This window comes from Bufo gargarizans, chromosome 3, assembly GCF_014858855.1.
Source record: "Bufo gargarizans isolate SCDJY-AF-19 chromosome 3, ASM1485885v1, whole genome shotgun sequence".
NCBI lineage: Eukaryota > Metazoa > Chordata > Amphibia > Anura > Bufonidae > Bufo > Bufo gargarizans.
This window is the reverse complement of record NC_058082.1, coordinates 354870288-354889953: the sequence shown is the minus strand read 5'-3', so window position 1 is coordinate 354889953 and position 19666 is coordinate 354870288. Positions and strand designations below refer to the sequence as shown.

General features: G+C 45.1%; 1 protein-coding gene across 1 annotated transcript in view; it reads left to right on the top strand.

Moving 5' to 3' along the window:
• Positions 1-19666, top strand: part of LOC122933065 (heterogeneous nuclear ribonucleoprotein R) — a 49755-nt gene that overhangs the window by 8468 nt on the left and 21621 nt on the right. Inside the window, exons 2-3 of the mRNA XM_044287814.1 lie at positions 16662-16769; positions 18028-18141. Of these exons, the coding sequence (XP_044143749.1) occupies positions 16689-16769; positions 18028-18141 (195 nt within the window). The 5' untranslated portion in view covers positions 16662-16688. The remainder of the gene's footprint in view (positions 1-16661; positions 16770-18027; positions 18142-19666) is intronic.

The following is a 19666-nucleotide window of genomic DNA, read 5'->3' as shown; positions in this document are numbered from 1 at the left end:
GGCAAAACGGATCAGTTTTTGCGGTCTGCGCATGCTCAGACTGGAAAAAATGTGAAAAAATAAATGCCGGATCTGTTTTTCCTGATGACACCGGAGAGACAGATCCAGCATTTGTCATATGGATCAGGATCCTGATCCGTCTGACAAATGCCATCAGTTTACATACGTTTTAACAGATTCGACAGGCAGTTCCGGCGAATGAACTGCCTGCCGAAATCCTCTGCCCCAAGTGTGAAAGTACCCTTAGGGCTGTTTCACACGAGCAAGTCCATTGCGGGAATCGCGCTCCGTGTGTGAGTGTGATCCTCTGCTCTGGACTTGCCGGAGCACACGGCATTATCATGACTTATAATGCTATGTGCCTCTGCATGGCCTTTTTTCCACAGAATTATAGTGACATAAAGCTGTCGGTATGATTCTGTAGAAACAAGGTCAAGCAGAGACACATAGCATTATACATCATGATAATGCCATGCTCTCCTGCAAGTCCAGAGCAGAGGATCACACTTGCACACGGAGCGCGATTCCCGCAATGGACTCGCTCGTGTGAAACAGCCCTTACTCTTGCCACCCCCTGAACAGAAAACGCTGCTGTATCGCCTTTGTGCACAGTGGCAAACTGAAGACCAGCTGCAGAAACATTGTGGGTGCTGTAATGAGGGATATCTGCTAAATGTTTGCGGTGTAGTACAACCTATGTACTGAACAGTTGTAAGTAATTACATAGATTGCATACTGTGTGTTTTTTCGAATGCTGCTTAGATTGGCTTTTTCTGACATACTGCCATATAATTACAGCATGTACATCATTCACTACCAGTTATAGCTCCCTTTATGGGTTAACCACACCGGTGGGGATGTAAGTCATTGGAGGAGGCTGGGGCTGATTTGCTGCCCTGTGGTAGTTGCTCTGCTGGCTACACATTTAACCCCTTCATTAACTATCTCCCTCCACTCCTGATCAAAGTTCAGGACTGGTAAATGTCGCTGTATGATCTTACATATTTCCATATATTCCTTCCTGTAACCTGTCACAAAAGTTAGACTTTCCTTGTATTTTGTGTTCTTTTTTTTTTTTTTTTTTTTTTTCCATAAACTGCTTCATCAGGGAATATCGCCAATATTCCCTGATGAAGCAGTTTCTGATAGAAGAAAAAGCCCATTCTTTAGCTTCCTGTACAGATTGAATAGAATATTTTCCAGCACACAATCTATTTTTTTGTTTTGTCCGCTTCTTGAGCAAACAAAATATTAGAGCGATTTCTCCTTTCCCTTATCTCACCCTTCGCTATATTCTTTATCACTTGAGGTGAATGACACAAAGTTGCCAGAAGAGTGGTGTTGCCTGCAGTCTCTGCTCCTCAGCCGTGAGGTGTACTGGATGTTTGAATTAGGAAGCTGTTTTCCAACCGGTTAGAGCAGAAAACAAGATTTTACAATATCGCTGAGATCTTTTTTTCTTTGGTGTATGTTTTATTCCCCTCCCTTATTCGTCATGTGATGCCATGGTCCAGGTGGCATCGCCTGATTATAAGGAGGTATATATTCAAATTTTTTGTATGTCATGAGTAAGGACCGGAATTCAGGGGTCCAAAACATTCTGGATTTTTTATGTGAACAGTGTGTAGATTAGTTTTTTTTTATTGGCACAAATAAAGCTGCAAAGTTTTTTTATGGGAAGCTGGACCGTGTTTTTTTTTTTCTTCTTTTGCATCCAGTCTGTGTAGAGCCGAGTCCGGGCCCAGGGAAATAACACAGATGAGAGCTATTTTTCAGAACTTCCGCTTTTCTTTACCCCAGTTTTGATAAATCTGCCCCTCTGTGTATTCCTATTACTCTGTCTATTTGATCAAGGTTTGAGGTCCTGATGAGGAAGAAATGGCTACATGACAGACATCTTATTAAGGCATCTTGCACACGACCGTATGTATTTTGTGGTCCTCAAAAAATACAGATGGCGTCTGTGTGCATTCCATATTTTGCGGAACGGAACAGCTGGCCCCTAATAGAACAGTCCCATCTATCCTTGTCTGTAATGCGGACAATAATAGGACATGTTCTATTTTTTAATTTTTTTTTGCGGAACGTACATACGGAAATGGAATGCAAACGGACTAATTTCCTTTTTTTTTTTGCGTAGACCCATTGAAATGTACTGTCCGCAAAAAAACAAAAACGGTACGGACACGGAAAGAAAATGTGTTTGTGTGCATGAGGCCAAAGGGAATTTCATTTTGCTAATTGCACATATTTTTATAGCTCATAGTGCACTTTATTTTAAAACGTTTATTTATTTTTTTTTTTTCCCCGTGTAAAATAACTAAACCTAATGATCCCCATTGTGAGCCGGTGGGGACTATTGGGCATCATAGGTGCCTGTCACAGCTGGACTTCCGTTTTTCGGTTTTATTGTAGAAGAAAAATGGAATTCCTAACGCAAATTTAAACATTACTTATGTATTACCCGAGTGGAGACTTCGTGTACACTTGGTTGCCTATAATTTTCACATATTTGAGACCTGTCCGATCTTTTGAATTATGTTGTTCGGGTGACGACACTTTACCAGTCCTAAGAACGAGGGGGCAGTAGTGCTCAGCAGTTCCCCTTCATTTTCGTTGGCGTTTCTCAGTCCTCAGTGAGCTGTTTATGGATTTGTAAGAAGTCTATAGACTTTCTTTGAATCTGTACACTGCTGAGAATTTGTGACCCACTCGTTTCAGCACCCGGGCCACCAGCGATGAAAACTTCTGACCTGTCAGAAGTGTGAAAGTGGTAGCACATGTAGTGCTTGCGCATAGTGGAAATCCTCTGTATGACTTTGGGGGTACGGGATGTTAGTATAGACTTCCACTTGAGATGTTCCAGGATGGTGCTGCACAGTATTCTCCAGTCTGACAGTTCAGCTGGGAATTGTAGGACACTCTGACAGGGATGGCTGCATTGTACTCTGTTAGAGAGAGCAGTCCTTCACACTATCATCTGTTGCTTTAAGACGATCTTGCCTTTTGAATCTTTATATTGATCCCATGGTCATCTGCTGTTCAGCATACACGCTGCAAATAAGAGACTGTTCTGCAAAATGTCATGTCATGTGACGCAAAGCTGCACACAGTCACATCTCAAAAACTGTGGTGGTTTTGCCCCAAGTTGTGACTTAGTTTTAGGTACATTTCCAAGCCCTGCTTCTTTAAAACCAGTTTTAATGGAAAACTTGACAGGGTTTTATGAGATTTTAATACTGATGACCTATCCTGGATAGGTCTTCAGTATCTGATTGGTGGGGTTCTGACGCTCCGAACCTCTGCTGATCAGCTGTTTGAGAAGGCATTGGCACTGCAACCTTCTCACAGCGCCATACATTGTATAGTGGCTGTCCTTGGTATCGCAGCTCAGCCCCATTCACTTCAATGGGGCTGAGCTGTTCCTAGGCCGGAACTATGTACGTGTTGTCACTCGGCCTAGGGTAAAGCTGAGAAACTTCCACTTCCTTCTGAAACAGCTGATTAGCGGGGGTCCCGGGTATCCAGAGGGTAGGTTATCAGTACTAAAAACTCAGAAAACCCCTTTTAATTGTGGTACTGCGTCATCCATCCACTCCTGGCATTGGCTTGCAGATGCTTGTGCAATACATGAAAAAGATCGAAACGTATGTTCAGGCTGTGGAAATTTCTACAGATGTACAATGCATCTGATTGAAACGCAGACATTTCTGCAGCACAAATCTGCCACGTGTGGATATATACCACTTGTGGGATTCAGTAATTTGACTTGTGTATCTAAAGTGGAGCTCCTAATGGAGACAGATCAGATTCTGTCGTCTGCACCACAGTATTCGGACACCTGCCTATGTCTCTTATCTCTTGTTGGAAGAGAGGAAATACCTTGGCTTGGTGTAATATTACATTGGAAAATTTCCCGTGCTAGTCTGATAAAGGTCTATACTAATTTAGTCAGTGACACAAATACTATTTTGGCACTGTACTGTGGCATATTGGGTCCAGTAGAGATGTCAGCAGTGCAGCAAAATGAAAACGTCAGTATTTAAGCTCTGTATATTATCTATTGTACTTTATTTCTTTTTTGTTGTTCAGCTTACACTTATTTATTTTTTTTTTTACCTAGAATTTCTGCTGCACATGTATGGTAGCTAAGTGGATGCCATAGCCGCTGGATGCCTGTTGTTTTACACAGCAGACGCCAAGAGGTTATGTCCGTGATCAGCTATAACACACCTGCGCTGCTCAGATGCTGTGGTCTATTGCATGGAGCAGTGAAATCCTGGGGCGATGTGCTCCCGGGGTCCTAATGGCTCTCCCGTGCTGAGAACGAGGGAGCTGTTTGGTTCCTGTGGCAGCCTCAGGCCTTTTCCACACGCGCAAGATTTCCCCGCGGGTGCAATGCGTGAGGTGAACGCATTGCACCCGCACTGAATCCAGACCCATTAATTTCTATGGGGCTGTGCGCATGAGCTGTGATTTACACGCATCACTTGCGTGAAAATCGCAGCATGCTCTGTTTTGTGCGTTTTTCAGCAATGCAGGCCCCATAGAAGTGAATGGGGCTGCGTGAAAATTGCAAGTGCGGATGCGGTGCGATTTTTCACACATGGTTGCTAGGAGATGATCGGGATGGGGACATGGTTATAAGGGAAAATAATAGCATTCTTAATTCAGAATGCTTAGTAAAATAGGGCTGGAGGAGTTCATGGTAATTTGGGTATTATATACTTAACCAAATCCCTCTTAAATCGCGACCGTGCCTTTAGATATATATTTGCTCTGTACGATTTGTGCCATCACTAATGACCAAGTTAGTGGGGGAATGGCGTTGAGACTGAAAAAGTTGCAGAAGACCTCAGTGAACTAAACACATAATGCACCCCAGTATAACCTCCCTCCCGGCGCTCTCGGGGGTCCCAGTCTCTGCATAAGATCACATGACATCTACCCACGTGACCACTGCAACAAATCGCCAGCTTCCGTGGTCTTGTATACAGACTGCACCATTGAGGCCGGTGTTGTCATGTAGTTAGAGGGCATGCAATCAGTTTCACAGAAGTAGATAGTGGGGAGCAGCGTTGGGGGAGTATGTTTTTCTTTCTTTCTTTCTTTCTTTCTTTCTTTTTTTTCCATATTAAAGCATTTCCTACTTTTAGAAAAAAAATATTATATATAATGGATAAGCCCTTTAAATTCACATTTGTTTCAGAGGATTGTCTAGACCTGGGATGCCCAACCTGCGGCTCTCCAGCTGTTGTAAAACTACAACTCCCACCATGCCCTGCTGTAGGTGGATAGCTGTAGGCTGTCCGGGCATGCTGGGAGTTGTAGTTTTGCAACAGCTGGAGGGCCGCAGGTTGAGCACCCCAGGTCTGGATTACATACAATGGTATCTAGTCTAAGGGTTGTCTCACCATAAGGGCAATGCACCTGGGACGCACCCTGAGCCAAAACGTGACGCCCGTGTGAAAGAGGCATCAGGCTTTCTGGAGGCTTTGAGGCCTGTTTGTGGCAGGGCTTCATAGGAACATATGGGGTCATTTATCAAACTGGTGTAAAGTAGAACTGGCTTGGTTGCCCATAGCAACCAGTCAGATTCCACCTTTCATTGTAAGGCCTCTTTCACACTTGCGTTGTCCAGATTCGGCGTGTACTCCACTTGCTGGAATTACACGCAGGATCCGAAAAAACGCAAGTGAACTGAAAGCATTTGAAGACGGATCCGTCTTCAAAATGCTTTCAGTGTTACTATGGCAGCCAGGACGCTATTAAAGTCCTGGTTGCCATAGTAGGAGCGGGGGAGTGGTATACTTGCAGTCCATGCGGCTCCCGGGGCGCTCCAGAATTACGTCAGAGCGCCCCATGCGCATGGATGACGTGCCATGCGATCACGTGATCCATGCGCTTGGGGCGCCCTGACGTCACTCTGGAGCGCCCCGGGAGCCGCACGGACGGTAAGTATGCTGCTCCCCCGCTCCCCACTACACTTTACCATGGCTGCCAGGACTTTAGCGTCCCGGCAGCCATGGTAACCATTGAGAAAAAGCTAAACGTCGGATCCGGCAATGCGCCGAAACGACGTTTAGCTTAAGGCCGGATCCGGATCAATGCGCATTAATTCCGGATCCGGCCTTGCGGCAAGTCTTCAGGATTTTTGGCCGGAGCAAAAAGCGCAGCATGCTGCGGTATTTTCTCCGGCCAAAAAAACGTTCCGGTCCGGAACTGAAGACATCCTGATGCATCCTGAACGGATTTCTATCCATTCAGAATGCATTAGGATAAAACTGATCAGGATTCTTCCGGCATAGAGCCCCGACGACGGAACTCTATGCCGGAAGAAAAGAACGCAGGTGTGAAAGAGCCCTTAGTTTCTTTGGAAAATAAAAGGTGGAATCTGGTTGCAATGGGGAAGTTTTTGTCAGTGAAAAAAATTAAACAGCCCTGAAATGTAAATGGAATGTGTCACCGGAAAATTACCTTTTGTTTAACGGTCACATTAAAATTGGAAAACCCTGCAGAAAATCTTTTTTTTTTGTAGATTAAGAATTTAAGTCCTAAGTATATTTAGTTGGGGCACAATTCATGTGACTAAAGTGCATTTTAGCTCCTTACTGGTGTCCTAAATTACAGTGACACTAACATTTGTTACAAGTCCCAAATAAGGGGACTTCACTTGTTAATAAGTTCCCCTCGTGCCCGGGGATGCGGTTGACCTAAGAATCTAACATCTAGACACTTTGCTGGTTAAGGGCTCTTTCACACGAGCGGATCCCGTGCAGGTAATCCACTGCGTGAATGACAGCCAAGCCCCGTTCCGGACAGCAGAAGCACGGAGCAGTAACATGACTGATAATGCTCTGTGCCTCTCTGTGACCTCTTTACTACAAAATCACGGTGACAACTTTCTCACTGTGATTTTGTAGTAAAGAGGTCACAGAGAGGTACGGAGCATTATCAATCATGTTACTGCTCAGTGTCTCTGCTGTCCGGAATGGGGCTTGGCACTCTTTCACGCAGTGGATTACCTGCACGGGATCCACTTGTGTGAAAGAGCCCTAAAGGATTCTCTGCCGGACAACGCCCATAGAGCCAATTTTATTAGTTGTACATTTGGGGTCTAGTCGCCACCCCTTTAGCCATCATTTTTAATATGACCAATCAAAATAATAAAGTAACCAATGTGTGTCATCCTGCAAACATGTCTGAAGTAGGAGACAGTATTGAGACTGACCAAAATGCCGGAACTGTAAGTCTGCTTTTGTGAGAGCCCTACTATCTAACTGAATTGTTTGTAATGTTTCTTTTATACTCCTTTCCTTTCCTCTCTTATAAGCCAAGATCTGCACCTGGACTTTGTAAATGTGTGGTGTTGTAGTTTTATTCTGGCCGCCTCTTTGCGCGTTTGCCGTTCTGCCGCCAGACCTCCAACGGCACGGTCCACTAGCGGCAGCACGGATCCGGCAGGCTGTTCACCCACAGAAACAGCCTACTGCTAATGTGAAAGTAGCCTTAAACTTTCTTAATCTTGTGTTCTAAAGGATTTATGGCGGATTTACACTGCCTGATGATCAGGCAGATTATCGGGAACGAACATTCCTGCGAACACTTGTTCCCGACCAATATGCTGTTAATGGTCAGCAATATGGGCGTCGGCCAACAATGGTCGTGTGCATGAGCCCTTAAGGAGGAGATAAAGTGTGTGAAATAATTGCAGTCAGCTCTAGTGTAAATTGCTGAGAGTCAGAGGGAAAAGAAAATCGTAAGCTTTTTATCATCCTGCTTTTGAGACCTCAATCCACATGACTGTATGTGTTATGCAAACCGCGGATCCGGCAGTGTGTATGCCAGATTTTTATTGTTCTAACTCTTGTAGAAATATCTTATGCTTGTCTGCATACAGTGTGCTGTCTTTTGCAGCTCCATTGAAATGAGTCCACATCTGATCCACAAAAAATGCGGACTGAAAATAGTCGTGTGCATGGGGCTTTAATCTTATTTGGATGATATGGGTTGTTTTCCTCTGACATTAACCCCTTAGTGACGAACTATAAGGCCTCTTTCACACAAGTGAGTTTTCTGCGCGGGTGCAATGCGTGATGTGAACGCATTGCACCCACACTGAATCCTGACCCATTCATTTCAATAGGTCTATGTACATGAGTGTGTTGCGTTGAAAAAACTGAGCGCAATCGTAGACAAAACTGACTGAACTTGCTTGCAAAATGATGCAAGTTTCCCTTAAGGCACCCTGAGCCAATCCCTATAGTTCTCGTGAAAGAGGCCTAAGCTTTTTTACGGAGGACACTGAGGGGCCTTGGGCTGCGCTGTTTCCCCATGCAGCGGAGAGAGGGGGCTGTACTTGCATGAGAGCCGGAGCTCCTGCCCTAACAGCACTGACCAGCAGGAGTGCCGATCTGTGCTGTTTAACCTCTTACAAGCCATGGGCAATGGCCCCCCTCGGCATGTAAGCGGGCACAGAGGGAGCAGATTCCCTCTATCAATTAGCATGTCTGTTTGTGCAATCGGGCCGAGACCTAGTGTAGGCCTCAGGCCTGCCTCTAGAATTTTCCAGCAGGCTGCTCCTCTCTAGTATAGCACTGACATTAAAGGGAACCTGTCACCATGTTCTGACATATAAAACCGAATGTACCTTAATAGTTCCCAGCGATCGATCTATAATCTTCTCAGGACTAACCGGTATTATTTTATTGCCCTATAATGCTTTCCTGCCTTTTATGCTAACTAAAATAAGTCATATCTTACATGTTTGACTGGAGAAGATATTTTCTTTGAGTCAAGCACCTCAGCTCTGCCTAAGAAACGCCCCTATAGATAAAATCTCGCGCATGCACAATATTAATTTCGGGCAGAACATTCCAGCACGTAGTGGCGTGAGAGGGAGGGGACATACACTAAACTATCTGATTGGCCTAACAAAGAAAGGGCAAAAGTGAGATTGCAAGCAGTGAGGGCATAAATTGGCTGTCAAAGTTTAGGGGGAGGGAAATAGGCTATGATGGTGTGAGGGGAAGGAATTATTTATGCAAATGAGCCTAACAGCGGGAAAGCCTTATAGGACGATAAAATAGGACAAGTTAGTCCTGAGAAGATTATGGATCGATCGCTGGGAACTATCTGGGTAATTCAAGGGGTTCTGCACTTTGTTTTAACTGATGATCGGCGGGGGTCCGACACCCGGGACCCCTGCCGATCAGCTGTTTGAGAAGGCAGTGGCGCTCCATTAGCGCCGCGGCCTTCTAACTGTTTACCGCTGGCCCAGTGACGTCTCGACTAGTGATTGGGGCTTCAGTGAAAAACGCTTGCATCTGGATGTAATCCGGATGCAATGCGTTTTTCACTGATGGTTGCTAGATGATTATAAATCATTAGTATTTTTTTCAAAACTGATTGCACCCACATGAAAAAAACTGAATGCAATCGCAGACAAAACTGACTGAACTTGCTTGCAAAATGGTGCGAGTTTCACTGAACGCACCCTGACACAATCCGTAATGATCATGTGAAAGAGGTCTAAAAGTACAATGCATTATAGGAAGTGTATTGTATTTTAAAAGCAATCAAAAGATCGCCTGTATTAAATGGTTAAAAAAAAAGCTATAAAAAGTGTTATGTACCGCAAAATTACACTAATGAACTTCAAGTCATCCCACAAAAATCAAGCCCTTACAGAGCTCTGTAAAAATAAAAAATAAGTTATGGGTCTTGGGATGCTGCAATGCAAACAGATTTTCTTCTATTAAAAAAAGGGGTTTTTATTAATCAAAAGTAGTAAAATGAAATAAAAAAAAAAAAAAAAAAATATATATATATATATATATATATATATATATAAAAATTTATTTATTTTGTATCTCTGTAATCATACTGACCCCAGAGAATAAAGTTATCATGTTATTTATGCCGAAAAATGAACGCTGCTAAATTTAAAACCTACAAACTCTGTGCCAGTATTGCTGTTTTTTCCCCATATCCCTCCTAGAAACAGTTAATAAAAGTAAGGGTACTTTCACACTTGCGGCAGGACGGATCCGAAAGGCTGTTCACCCTGTCCGATCAGTCCTTCTGTTTCGCCATGCAGCCAGACCGCCGCTCAGTCCCCATGGACTATATTGGGGACGGGGGCGGCGCTCCGACGCAGTGCACGGTGAAAGGCCGCTAGACTAAAAGTCCTGCATGTCCGACTTATTAGTCCAGCGGCCTCTGACTGCGAACTGCCGTACTGTGCCGGAGCGCCACTTCGTCCCTATTATAGTCATAGTCAATGGGGATGGAGCGGCGGTCCGGCGGCGTGGCGAAACAGCGAAAGGACGGATCCGACAGGGTGAACAGCCTATCGGATCCGTCCTGCCGCAATTGTAAAAGTACCCTTAGGCCTCTTTCACACTTGTGTTCTCCAGTTCCGGCGTGTACTCCACTTGCCGGAATTACACGCCGGATCTGGATAAAACGCAAGTGTACTGAAAGCATTTGAAGACGGATCCGTCTTCAAAATGCTTTCAGTGTTACTATGGCACCCAGGACACTATTAATGTCCTGGTTGTCATAGTAGGAGCGGGGGAGCGGTATACTTACAGTCCATGCGGCTCCCGGGTTGCTCAAGAATGATGTCAGAGCTCCCCATGCGCATGGATGACGTGCCATGGGATCACGTGATCCATGCGCTCGGGGCGCCCTGACGTCACTCTGGAGCGCCCGGGAGCCGCACGGATGGTAAGTATGCTGCTCCCCGCTACACTTTACCATGGCTGCCAGGACTTTAGCGTTCCGGCAGCCATGGTAACCATTGAGAAAAAGCTAAACGTCGGATCCAGCAATGCGCCGAAATGACGTTTAGCTTAAGGCCGGATCCGGATCAATGCCTTTCAATGGGCATTCATTCCGGATCCAGCCTTGCGGCAAGTCTTCAGGATTTTTGGCCGGAGCAAAAAGCGCAGCATGTTCCGGAACTGAAGACATCCTGATGCATCCTGAACGGATTTCTCTCCATTCATAATGCATTAGGATAAAACTGATCAGTATTCTTCCGGCATAGAGCCCCGACGACGGAACTCTATGCCGGAAGAAAAGAACGCAAATGTGAAAGAGCCCTTAATCAGTTACTTTTAGCGTTTTTCATTTCCAGCGTAGAGTTCCATCACAGGGCTCTATACAGAAAAGAACTGATCAGGCATATCCCCATGCATTCTGAATGGAGAGCAATCCATTCAGGATGCATCAGGATGTCTTCAGTTCAGTCTTTTTGACTGATCAGGCAAAAGATAAAACCGCAGCATGCTATGGTTTTATCTCCGGCGAAAAAAACTGAAGACTTGCCTGAATGCCGGATTTGGCATTTTTCCCCATAGGAATGTATTAGTGCCGGTAAAAATGTGAAAAAAGATGCAAGACTGATCCGTCTGTCTGCATGACAAGTGGAGAGACGGATCCGTTCTTGCAATGCATTTGTGAGATGTATCCGCATCTGGATGTGTCTCACAAATGCTTTGTCACATGCAGATCGGCGGATCCGGCGTGCAGTTCTGACGACGGAACTGCCCGCCGGATCACAAGTGAAAGTAGCCCAAGTTATGTTTACCCGAAAATTACCCCATTAAAAACTACAACGTGTCCTGCAAAAAACAAGCCCTCATATTGCTACATAGACTTAAAAATAAAAAAGTTATAGCTCTTGGAAGGTGACTATGAAAAAAATATGGAACAGGCCCAAAACAGGTTGGTCACTAAGGAGTTAGAGCGGTTAAAGGCAGTTATCCTGTACAGACCTTTGCACCTTAGTATCTGACGGATTCATAGTCTGAGATGTTTAGTGAATTGGAAAAAAGGTAGAGATGTGTGTTCCCTGTGAATAAAAATTTACACGTGATAATTAAGGGTCCATTCAAAAGTCTGCAAAATGGGTCCACATCCATTCCGCAACCTATTCATTTTCAATGGGGCAGCAAAAGATGCAGACAGCACTTCCGTTCCGCGTCTCCTCAAAAAAATAGAACATGTCCTATTTTCGTCCACGGACAAGAAAAGGCATTTCTATTGTAGTGCCGTCCATGTGTGGTTCGCAAAATGGGGAACGCACATTGTTGGTGTCTGTTTTGCGGATCCACAATTTGCGGACGTGTGAATGGACCCTAAGAGTGAGTAGAAGGCTCCCGATAGGAAATTGCCTAGAACAGGGATGCTCAAACTGCGGCCCTCCAGCTGTTGTAAAACTGCAACTCCCACCTCACCCTGCTGCAGGCTAAGGGTACTTTCACACTTGCGGCAGGACGGATCTGGCAGGCTGTTCGGCCTGGCAGATCTGTCCTTCCGCTGTTTCGCCGTGCCGCCGGACCGCCGCTCTGTCCCCATTGACTATAATGGGGACGGGGTGGCGCTCCGGCACAGTACAGCAGTTCGCGGTCAGAGGCCACCGGACTAAAAAGTCGGACATGCAGGACTTTTAGTCCTAGCGGCCTTTCGCCGTGCACTGCCGTACTGCGCCGGAGCGCAGCCCCCATCCCCATTATAGTCAATGGGGACGGAGCGGCGAAACAGCGGAAGGACGGATCCGACAGGGTGAACAGCCTGCCGGATCCGTCCTGCCGCAAGTGTGAAAGTATCCTTATATCTGTAGACTATCTGGGCATGCTGGGAGATGTAGTTTTGCAACAGCTGGAGGGCTGCAAGTTGAGCATCCCTGGCCGAGAACTATCGGGCATAGGCTCCCATTTGATGATGAGTTGGTGTTAGTTACCTGTCGTAAAGTTGATTGAAAATTGTCTAAAAATGTTAATGCCGTACCTTAATGTAAATTGCCCATTCAGAAATATAGGAAAGGATCCTTTCAGTCTAAAATGACTAAGTGGAAATCTAAAATAAAGAGGAACGAGTAAGGTCCCTTTGCATCCTTGCGGAATACTCGCTCGTGTGAATGTGTGATGCGAACGCATTGTGGCTGCACAGAATCCTGACCCATTCATTTCAATGGGTCTCTGTACATGAGCATTGGTTTTCACGCATCACTTGTGCACTGCGTGAAAATTGCAGCGTGTTCTATATTCTGCGATTTTGTTTATTTATTTTATTTTTTTATTTTTCTTTCTCCCTCCCCCTGGCTTTGACGCTCTCCTTTGTAATTGGACAGCTCAGCCAGGGAGAAGGAGATGCCCATTGAGAAACTGGGCAGTCTCCTCCTCCCTGTACCAATGCTATTCATTAGCATGCCAGGCAGGAGAATTCAACGGGCACAGGGCACCTGTTTCTAACTTTTTGTAGTGTGTGTATCTTTCACATCAGCATTTTTGCTGGATCTGTTATGGATCTTCAAAAACGCTTCCGTTACAATTAGTTGTTGCGATACCAAATTTTTCATTCGGTTTCGATACCATGAAAAAGTATTGCGATACTCGATACCATTCGATACCACGCAAAAAAAAATAAACAAAAAAAGCCACGTGCATTCCTCATTTTTAAAAATGGCGAATCGTGCAGTTTTTATTTTATTTTTTCTGTTCCGGCATTCACCACCTAGATTTTTTTTTTATATTTTAATAGTTTGGACTTTTCTGACGTGGCGACGTAATATGTTTATTATTTATATATTTTATATGTGAAATTGGGAAAAGGGGGTGATTTATACTTCATATTTTAGTGTTTTTTTTTTTTTTTTACACTTTTTATTTAATAACTATTTCCCCCCCCTTAGGGGCTAGAACCTGGGATCTTTCATCCCTTTTTCTATTCAGCCTGATAGATCTCCATCAGGGTGAATAGGACTTCACACTGTCCCTGCTGCTCTGTGCTTTGTGCACACAGCATCAGGGATGTTACCATGGCAACCAGGGCTTCTGTAGCGTCCTGGCTGCCATGGTAACCGATCGGAGCCCCAGCATTACCCTGCTGGGGCTCCGATCAGAAGCTGCCACTGCACCACCAATGAGGGGGAGGGGAGAGGTCCCTGTGGCCACTGCCACCAATGATTTTAATACTGGGGGGTTGAGATGGGCCGGCGCACTGTGCCACCAATGATTTTAATGGGTTGGGGGGCACACTGCACCACCAATGATAATTACCCCTTTATACAGGAGGCGGGTACTGGCAGATCAGCGGCAGTTAACTGCCGCTGATCGCAGCTCCCTGTCAGGGGCAGGGTGCCGGCAATGCGATTCTGCTGCCAGCACCCGCCTCCTGTATGTGTTAAAGACTGACTACTATATGGGACTCCAGACTTTCACTATCAGGCCACACAGAGCGGCGCCCAGCGATGTCTCAGCACTCACCATTAGTCCTGGGCGCCGCTCCGTTCGCCTGCAGTGCTCCATTACTGTCTCCTCTCCTGCTCCACATGCTGCTGATTACTATCGGAGCGATGGGAGGAGACATCAGCTTCACTAGTGGGCGTTCCTTCTCCCTGGCTGTAGCGCTGTCCAATCGCAGCGCAGGGAAAAGGAACGCCCACTAGTGAAGCTGATGTCTCCTCCCATCGCTCTGACTAATGGTGAGTGCAGAGACATCGCTGGGCGCCGCTCTGTGTGGAAATAATCCTATCATTGGTGGCGCAGTGCGCCCGCCCCTCCTCCGCCCCTCTCTTCTCATTGCCGCCCCTCTCTTCTCATTGCTGCCCCTCCTCCGCCCCTCTCTTCTCATTGCCGCCCCTCCTCCGTGGTGCCGCCCCTCCTCCGCCCCTCTCTTCTCATTGCCGCCCCTCCTCCGCCCCTCTCTTCTCATTGCCGCCCCTCTCTTCTCATTGCCGCCCCTCCTCCGCCCCTCTCTTCTCATTGGTGGCAGCGGCAGCAGCACAGGGGGGAGGGAGGACAGCTTCCTTCTCCCCGTGCTGCTGAGAGAACATGAGCGCGCCGATAGCAGCGCGCTCATGTTCAGAGATACTAGACTGCGCAGAAGCGCAGCCCAGTATCGAAAAAACGGAAATCCCGGTATCGTATCGATACCGGGACAAAAGTATCGATTGAGTATCGAAATTTCGATACCCGCAACAACCCTAGTTACAATAATACAACCACATGTATCCGTCATGAACGGATCCGTTTGTATTATCTGTAACATAGCCAAGATGGATCCGTTTTCGATTGTGTCAGAGAAAACTGAACAGTCCCCATTGACTTACATTGTGTGCCAGGACAGATGCCTCTTGCTCCGCACCACACGATGGACAGAAAAACGCTGGAAGCAGCGGTTTTGGTGTATGCCTTCAGAGCCGATTGGTTATTAATGATTTTTATGTCCGTGATGGGAGCGCAACCAAACGGTACGGATTGTATTCTGGACGCATTCCGTTTTTCGTTCAGTTTTGTCCCAATTGGCAATGAATGAGGACAAAACTGAAGCGTTTTCATCTGCTATTGAGATCCTATGATGGATCTCAATAGCGGAATTGAAAACGCTAATGTGAAATAGGCCTAAGACTGAGACCTTGTATGTTGAGTCTAATCACGATGGGTCAGAAAAGACCATTGTGTGTTGAAAATGTGTATTGTATATTGAGGGATCACTGTATCTCATCATCTCTGCCTTTTACTTGGCTGTAGACACTGTGCTCAATGAGCCCTGCGTGCATGTCCTGCACCCGGATCAGCTCTGCAGTGAGGCTGAATAGTGTCTTTGGGGGCTGTATTTCCCCTGTAAACTGGGACTTGTATGTCAGTATGCCAGCCTTAGTTACAGGAGGAATCTTTGTGCCATTAAAAAAAAAAAAAAAATTTGACCAGACTATTCTCCCCCTTCTTATGTTTCCATGGTACAAAAAAATAACAATTCTAAAAAGAAAAATGACAGTTAACTGAAGCTCAAGTATTACTGAAAGACACAAATTTACATAACTGAATGGAAAAAAAGGTTATGGCATCTTAGAAAGCTGAAAAAAATGCCTTGTATGGGGGCTTCTTGTTGATGTAACGAACTGTATGAGCATGCTTGTGACGGTTTTATAGCTGTGAGCGTATTCATGACAGAAAATTTGACCTAATAACAAAAGAACAAGTAAGGGTACTTTCACACTTAAGGCAGAGGATTCCGGCAGGCAGTTCTGTCGTTGGAACTGCCTGCCGGATCCGGCAATCCGGAAGCAAACGAATGTCATTTGTCATACGGAGACGGATGTGGATCCGTCTGACAAATGCATTGAAATATCGGATCCGTCTCTCCGGTGTTATCTGTAAAAACAGATCTGGTATTTATTTTTAATTTTTTTTCAGATTTAATGGTCTGTGCATGTGTGGACGGAAAGAACGGATCCGTTTTGCGGGAACACTTGATGCAGGATCCGGCATTAATGCATTTCAATGGAAATGAATGCCAGATCCGGCATTCCGGCACGTGTTCAGGATTTTGGCTGGAGAAAAACATACAGCATGCTGCGGTATTTTCTCCGGCCAAAAAACGTAACAGGGACCAAACTGATGCATCCTGAACGGAATGCTCTCCATTCAGAATGCAATAGGAAATAACTGATCAGTTCTTTTCCGGTATTGAGCCACTAGGACGGAACTCTATGCCGGAAAAGAATAACGCTAGTGTGAAAGTACCCTAAGATACAAAGGGCGGAATGTATCAGTAGGTGTTTGCCAGTTTTCTGGTGTATAAAAGACTATTTCAGCACTTTTGGTTTTAATTAGAATTATGAGTAAACTGAATTGTTTTCTTTTCAGAACTAGAACTCCCACCGTACTGAAGTCATGAAAACCTATAGACAGAGGGAGAAGCAGGGAAACAAGACACAAGAAAGCACCAAGGCTCCGGATGAAGCAAAGATCAAGGTAATATGCATGTATTTTATGCAAGTTTATGTATGTATAGGCCGGGTGGAGACCTAGTGCCTTGGGAAAAGTATTCAACTCCTCAAAAGTCATCAGGTCTGCCTGAATTACAAATGACACTTTTTTTTTTTTTTTGGGACATAACCCACGTCATGTGATCCATGGGAGGACACATCACCACTGCAGCCAGTCATTGGCTGCATGGGCCGCGTGACCCGTGTCAAACTGGATGAGACCGTAGCTCTATTATTCTTCCCTCTCCAGATCTAGCCATGGGAGGGGTTATGTTTTGAAACTTTTTAAATCAGTGACTGTCTACAAATTCACTGCCATAAATTATAGTGCTCATAGTGCATCAAGTAGATTTTGGTGGTGCATCTCACTACATGGCACATTCACACAAAATGCCAGTGTAAGTAGGTCTCTGTCTTTAGAATTTCAGCTTCTCACTATATTTATGCTGTTTGCAGGCTGTGGGAACACTGTGAGATAAACTAATCAGTAATGTGCCAGAATTCTGGCCACAAACTGGTGTACCTGTGCTAAATAGCACCAAACTTTGGCACAAAATTCTGTCATGAAGTAATGCAACGAATGTGGTCTAAACCTAGCCAGAAACGAACCAAATGTATCATCCAGCATCAGCCGCTGTGATAATTGTGGCACATGCTTACACTTTCTAGCCTAAATGTATACCTAGAGCTCATGCAGGCAATCTTATCTGTTTTTGCGGTCTGCTAATTGTGGATCTGCAAAACGCAGGTACCTGCCGTGTGCAAAACGACCAGCCATATGATAGAAATGCCTATTCTTGTCTGGACAAGAATAGGACATAGTCTATTTCTTTGCGAGGCCGCAGAATGGAAGTACAGATGTGGACAGCAGATAGTGTGCTGTTCGCATCTTTTGAGGCCCCGTTGAAATTAATAGGTCCGCATCCGTTCCGCAAATTGCAGATCTGATGCAGGCACAAACCGTGTCTGAATGAGCCCTTAATCTAGTCTTAATTTTTCTCAGCAATGCTTATTTTAAGATTCTGTCTTAATATATGCAAATGAGCTTCTAGAAGCAACGGGGGCCTTTCCATTGCCTTGGCTCTTTGCAACTGCCACTCCAGAGCATACTGGTTTGCAATAAAACTACTGAAACTGATTGTGTTATTTGTACGTATATATTTTTTGTAGTGTACTGTAAATGTGCAGTATTCTATGTTTTTATATGTTGTTTTTGTACTCGTGTCTCCAATGCTTTTATTCAGGCATTACTGGAAAGAACTGGATACAGTTTGGATGTCACAACAGGACAAAGAAAATATGGTGGACCACCTCCAGAATCTGTTTCTTCATGTGCTCAACCAGGCATCGGTACAGAGGTCTGTACTAGCATAAAGCCTCTGTTAGCATTTTACTTGTACAGTGTATGTGAGACACTATGGAATTATATTGTGACAGTCAACAGAAAAAGTCAGTATGTGCTAGCATTGTCTCTTTAAAGGGTTACTCCAGGCAGAAACTAAAAATTCATTCTTTGACTGAAGCCATGGAGCTAGGTGCTCCCAAATTTTTATTCACCTGAATAGTGCCATTACAGAGATCCTCTGCTTTTTCTCTAGTAGCATACTTGCACATGTTTAAGTTGGTAAAATTGGGGCACATAAGTGCCCCTAAACCCTGCCTAGGAACACCAACTTATGGGTGGTGTTTATGCTAGCCCCACCCATTTTTGACCCAGGACTGCACATATTTGCAGAGACTGTCTCTGAAAATTAGGGACAGTCCTGCCAAATTCAGGACAGTTGGCAACTATGTAGTAGACTGCAGCTGAAGCCTGTGCTGCCATAGTATCTGAGCAGCACTGTCTTGAGTCACCTCAGTCTGTATAAAAAATATACACAAGCTGCAGGATACTATTAGGATGCCAGTGATAACTGGACTTGGATAAAATTAAGATGTCAAATTACCTCAGGTTTGTCTCTGTTTGTTTTATGATACATCGTTCTCACTTAGTTTCACACTTTCACCTCTGTTGTGTACATCAATGTACTAAGAGCTAATCTGACTCCGTTACTGGCATTGGAGTCATGGAGATTTCTGTTCCCCACTCTTACAAAGTGATGGCTGTTTTTTTTTTTCTTTTCCCCCTCACCCATGACAGCACCCTTGCAACTAGGTCCTCCTGATAGGAGGTGCCTAGGGAGCTCCTGCTCTACCTTGAGTTCTCACCCTGGGAAGCTGAGGAAGGTTCGGGTCTACCTTTCCGTGAAGGGACCTATCCCATGCGGCATCAGTCTCCTTGGAGAGCAACTCACTGAAGCTTGTCTTCCTCCTGCCTCCTCCCAGCCTCAATGGGAGGGTACCTTTGTTGGCTGGTTTAGGCCTAGAGTTAAAAGGAGGCCAAGGCAGCCTGCTCCACATTTGTGCACACAGTACTGTGCAGGATCCGGTGTCTGGACATAATGTCAGAGCTGGGTAATTCAGGAAGAGTCGAACCCTCGAGGCCCACAAGCCCTGTATTGGACCTGAGGAGTGGGAATGTTTTCCTCTTCAAACGGTGAGAAAAATCCTCTCCAAATAATGTTGGATGTTTTTTTTTTTTTGCTGCCTATAACAATAAAGCAAAGAATCATCCTGCAAATCTAAGCATAACGAATTTGGTGTATGTAGAGTAGCTTTACCAGCTTCTTATGTAAGACCACTATGTCAAGTCTGTGTGGATAAATTGGTTATGGAAGAGTTGCACAATTTGTCCATTAAGGCTTTGGTGAGATCAGAAGGTAAATCCTCAAAAGTTACTCAAACTGAGTTGAGATCACCAGAGAAAACTGTTTACAATAGAGACACTGATTATGATATTTCTGGGGAGGATGATGATATGGAATGCAGCCAGACCTTATCGGA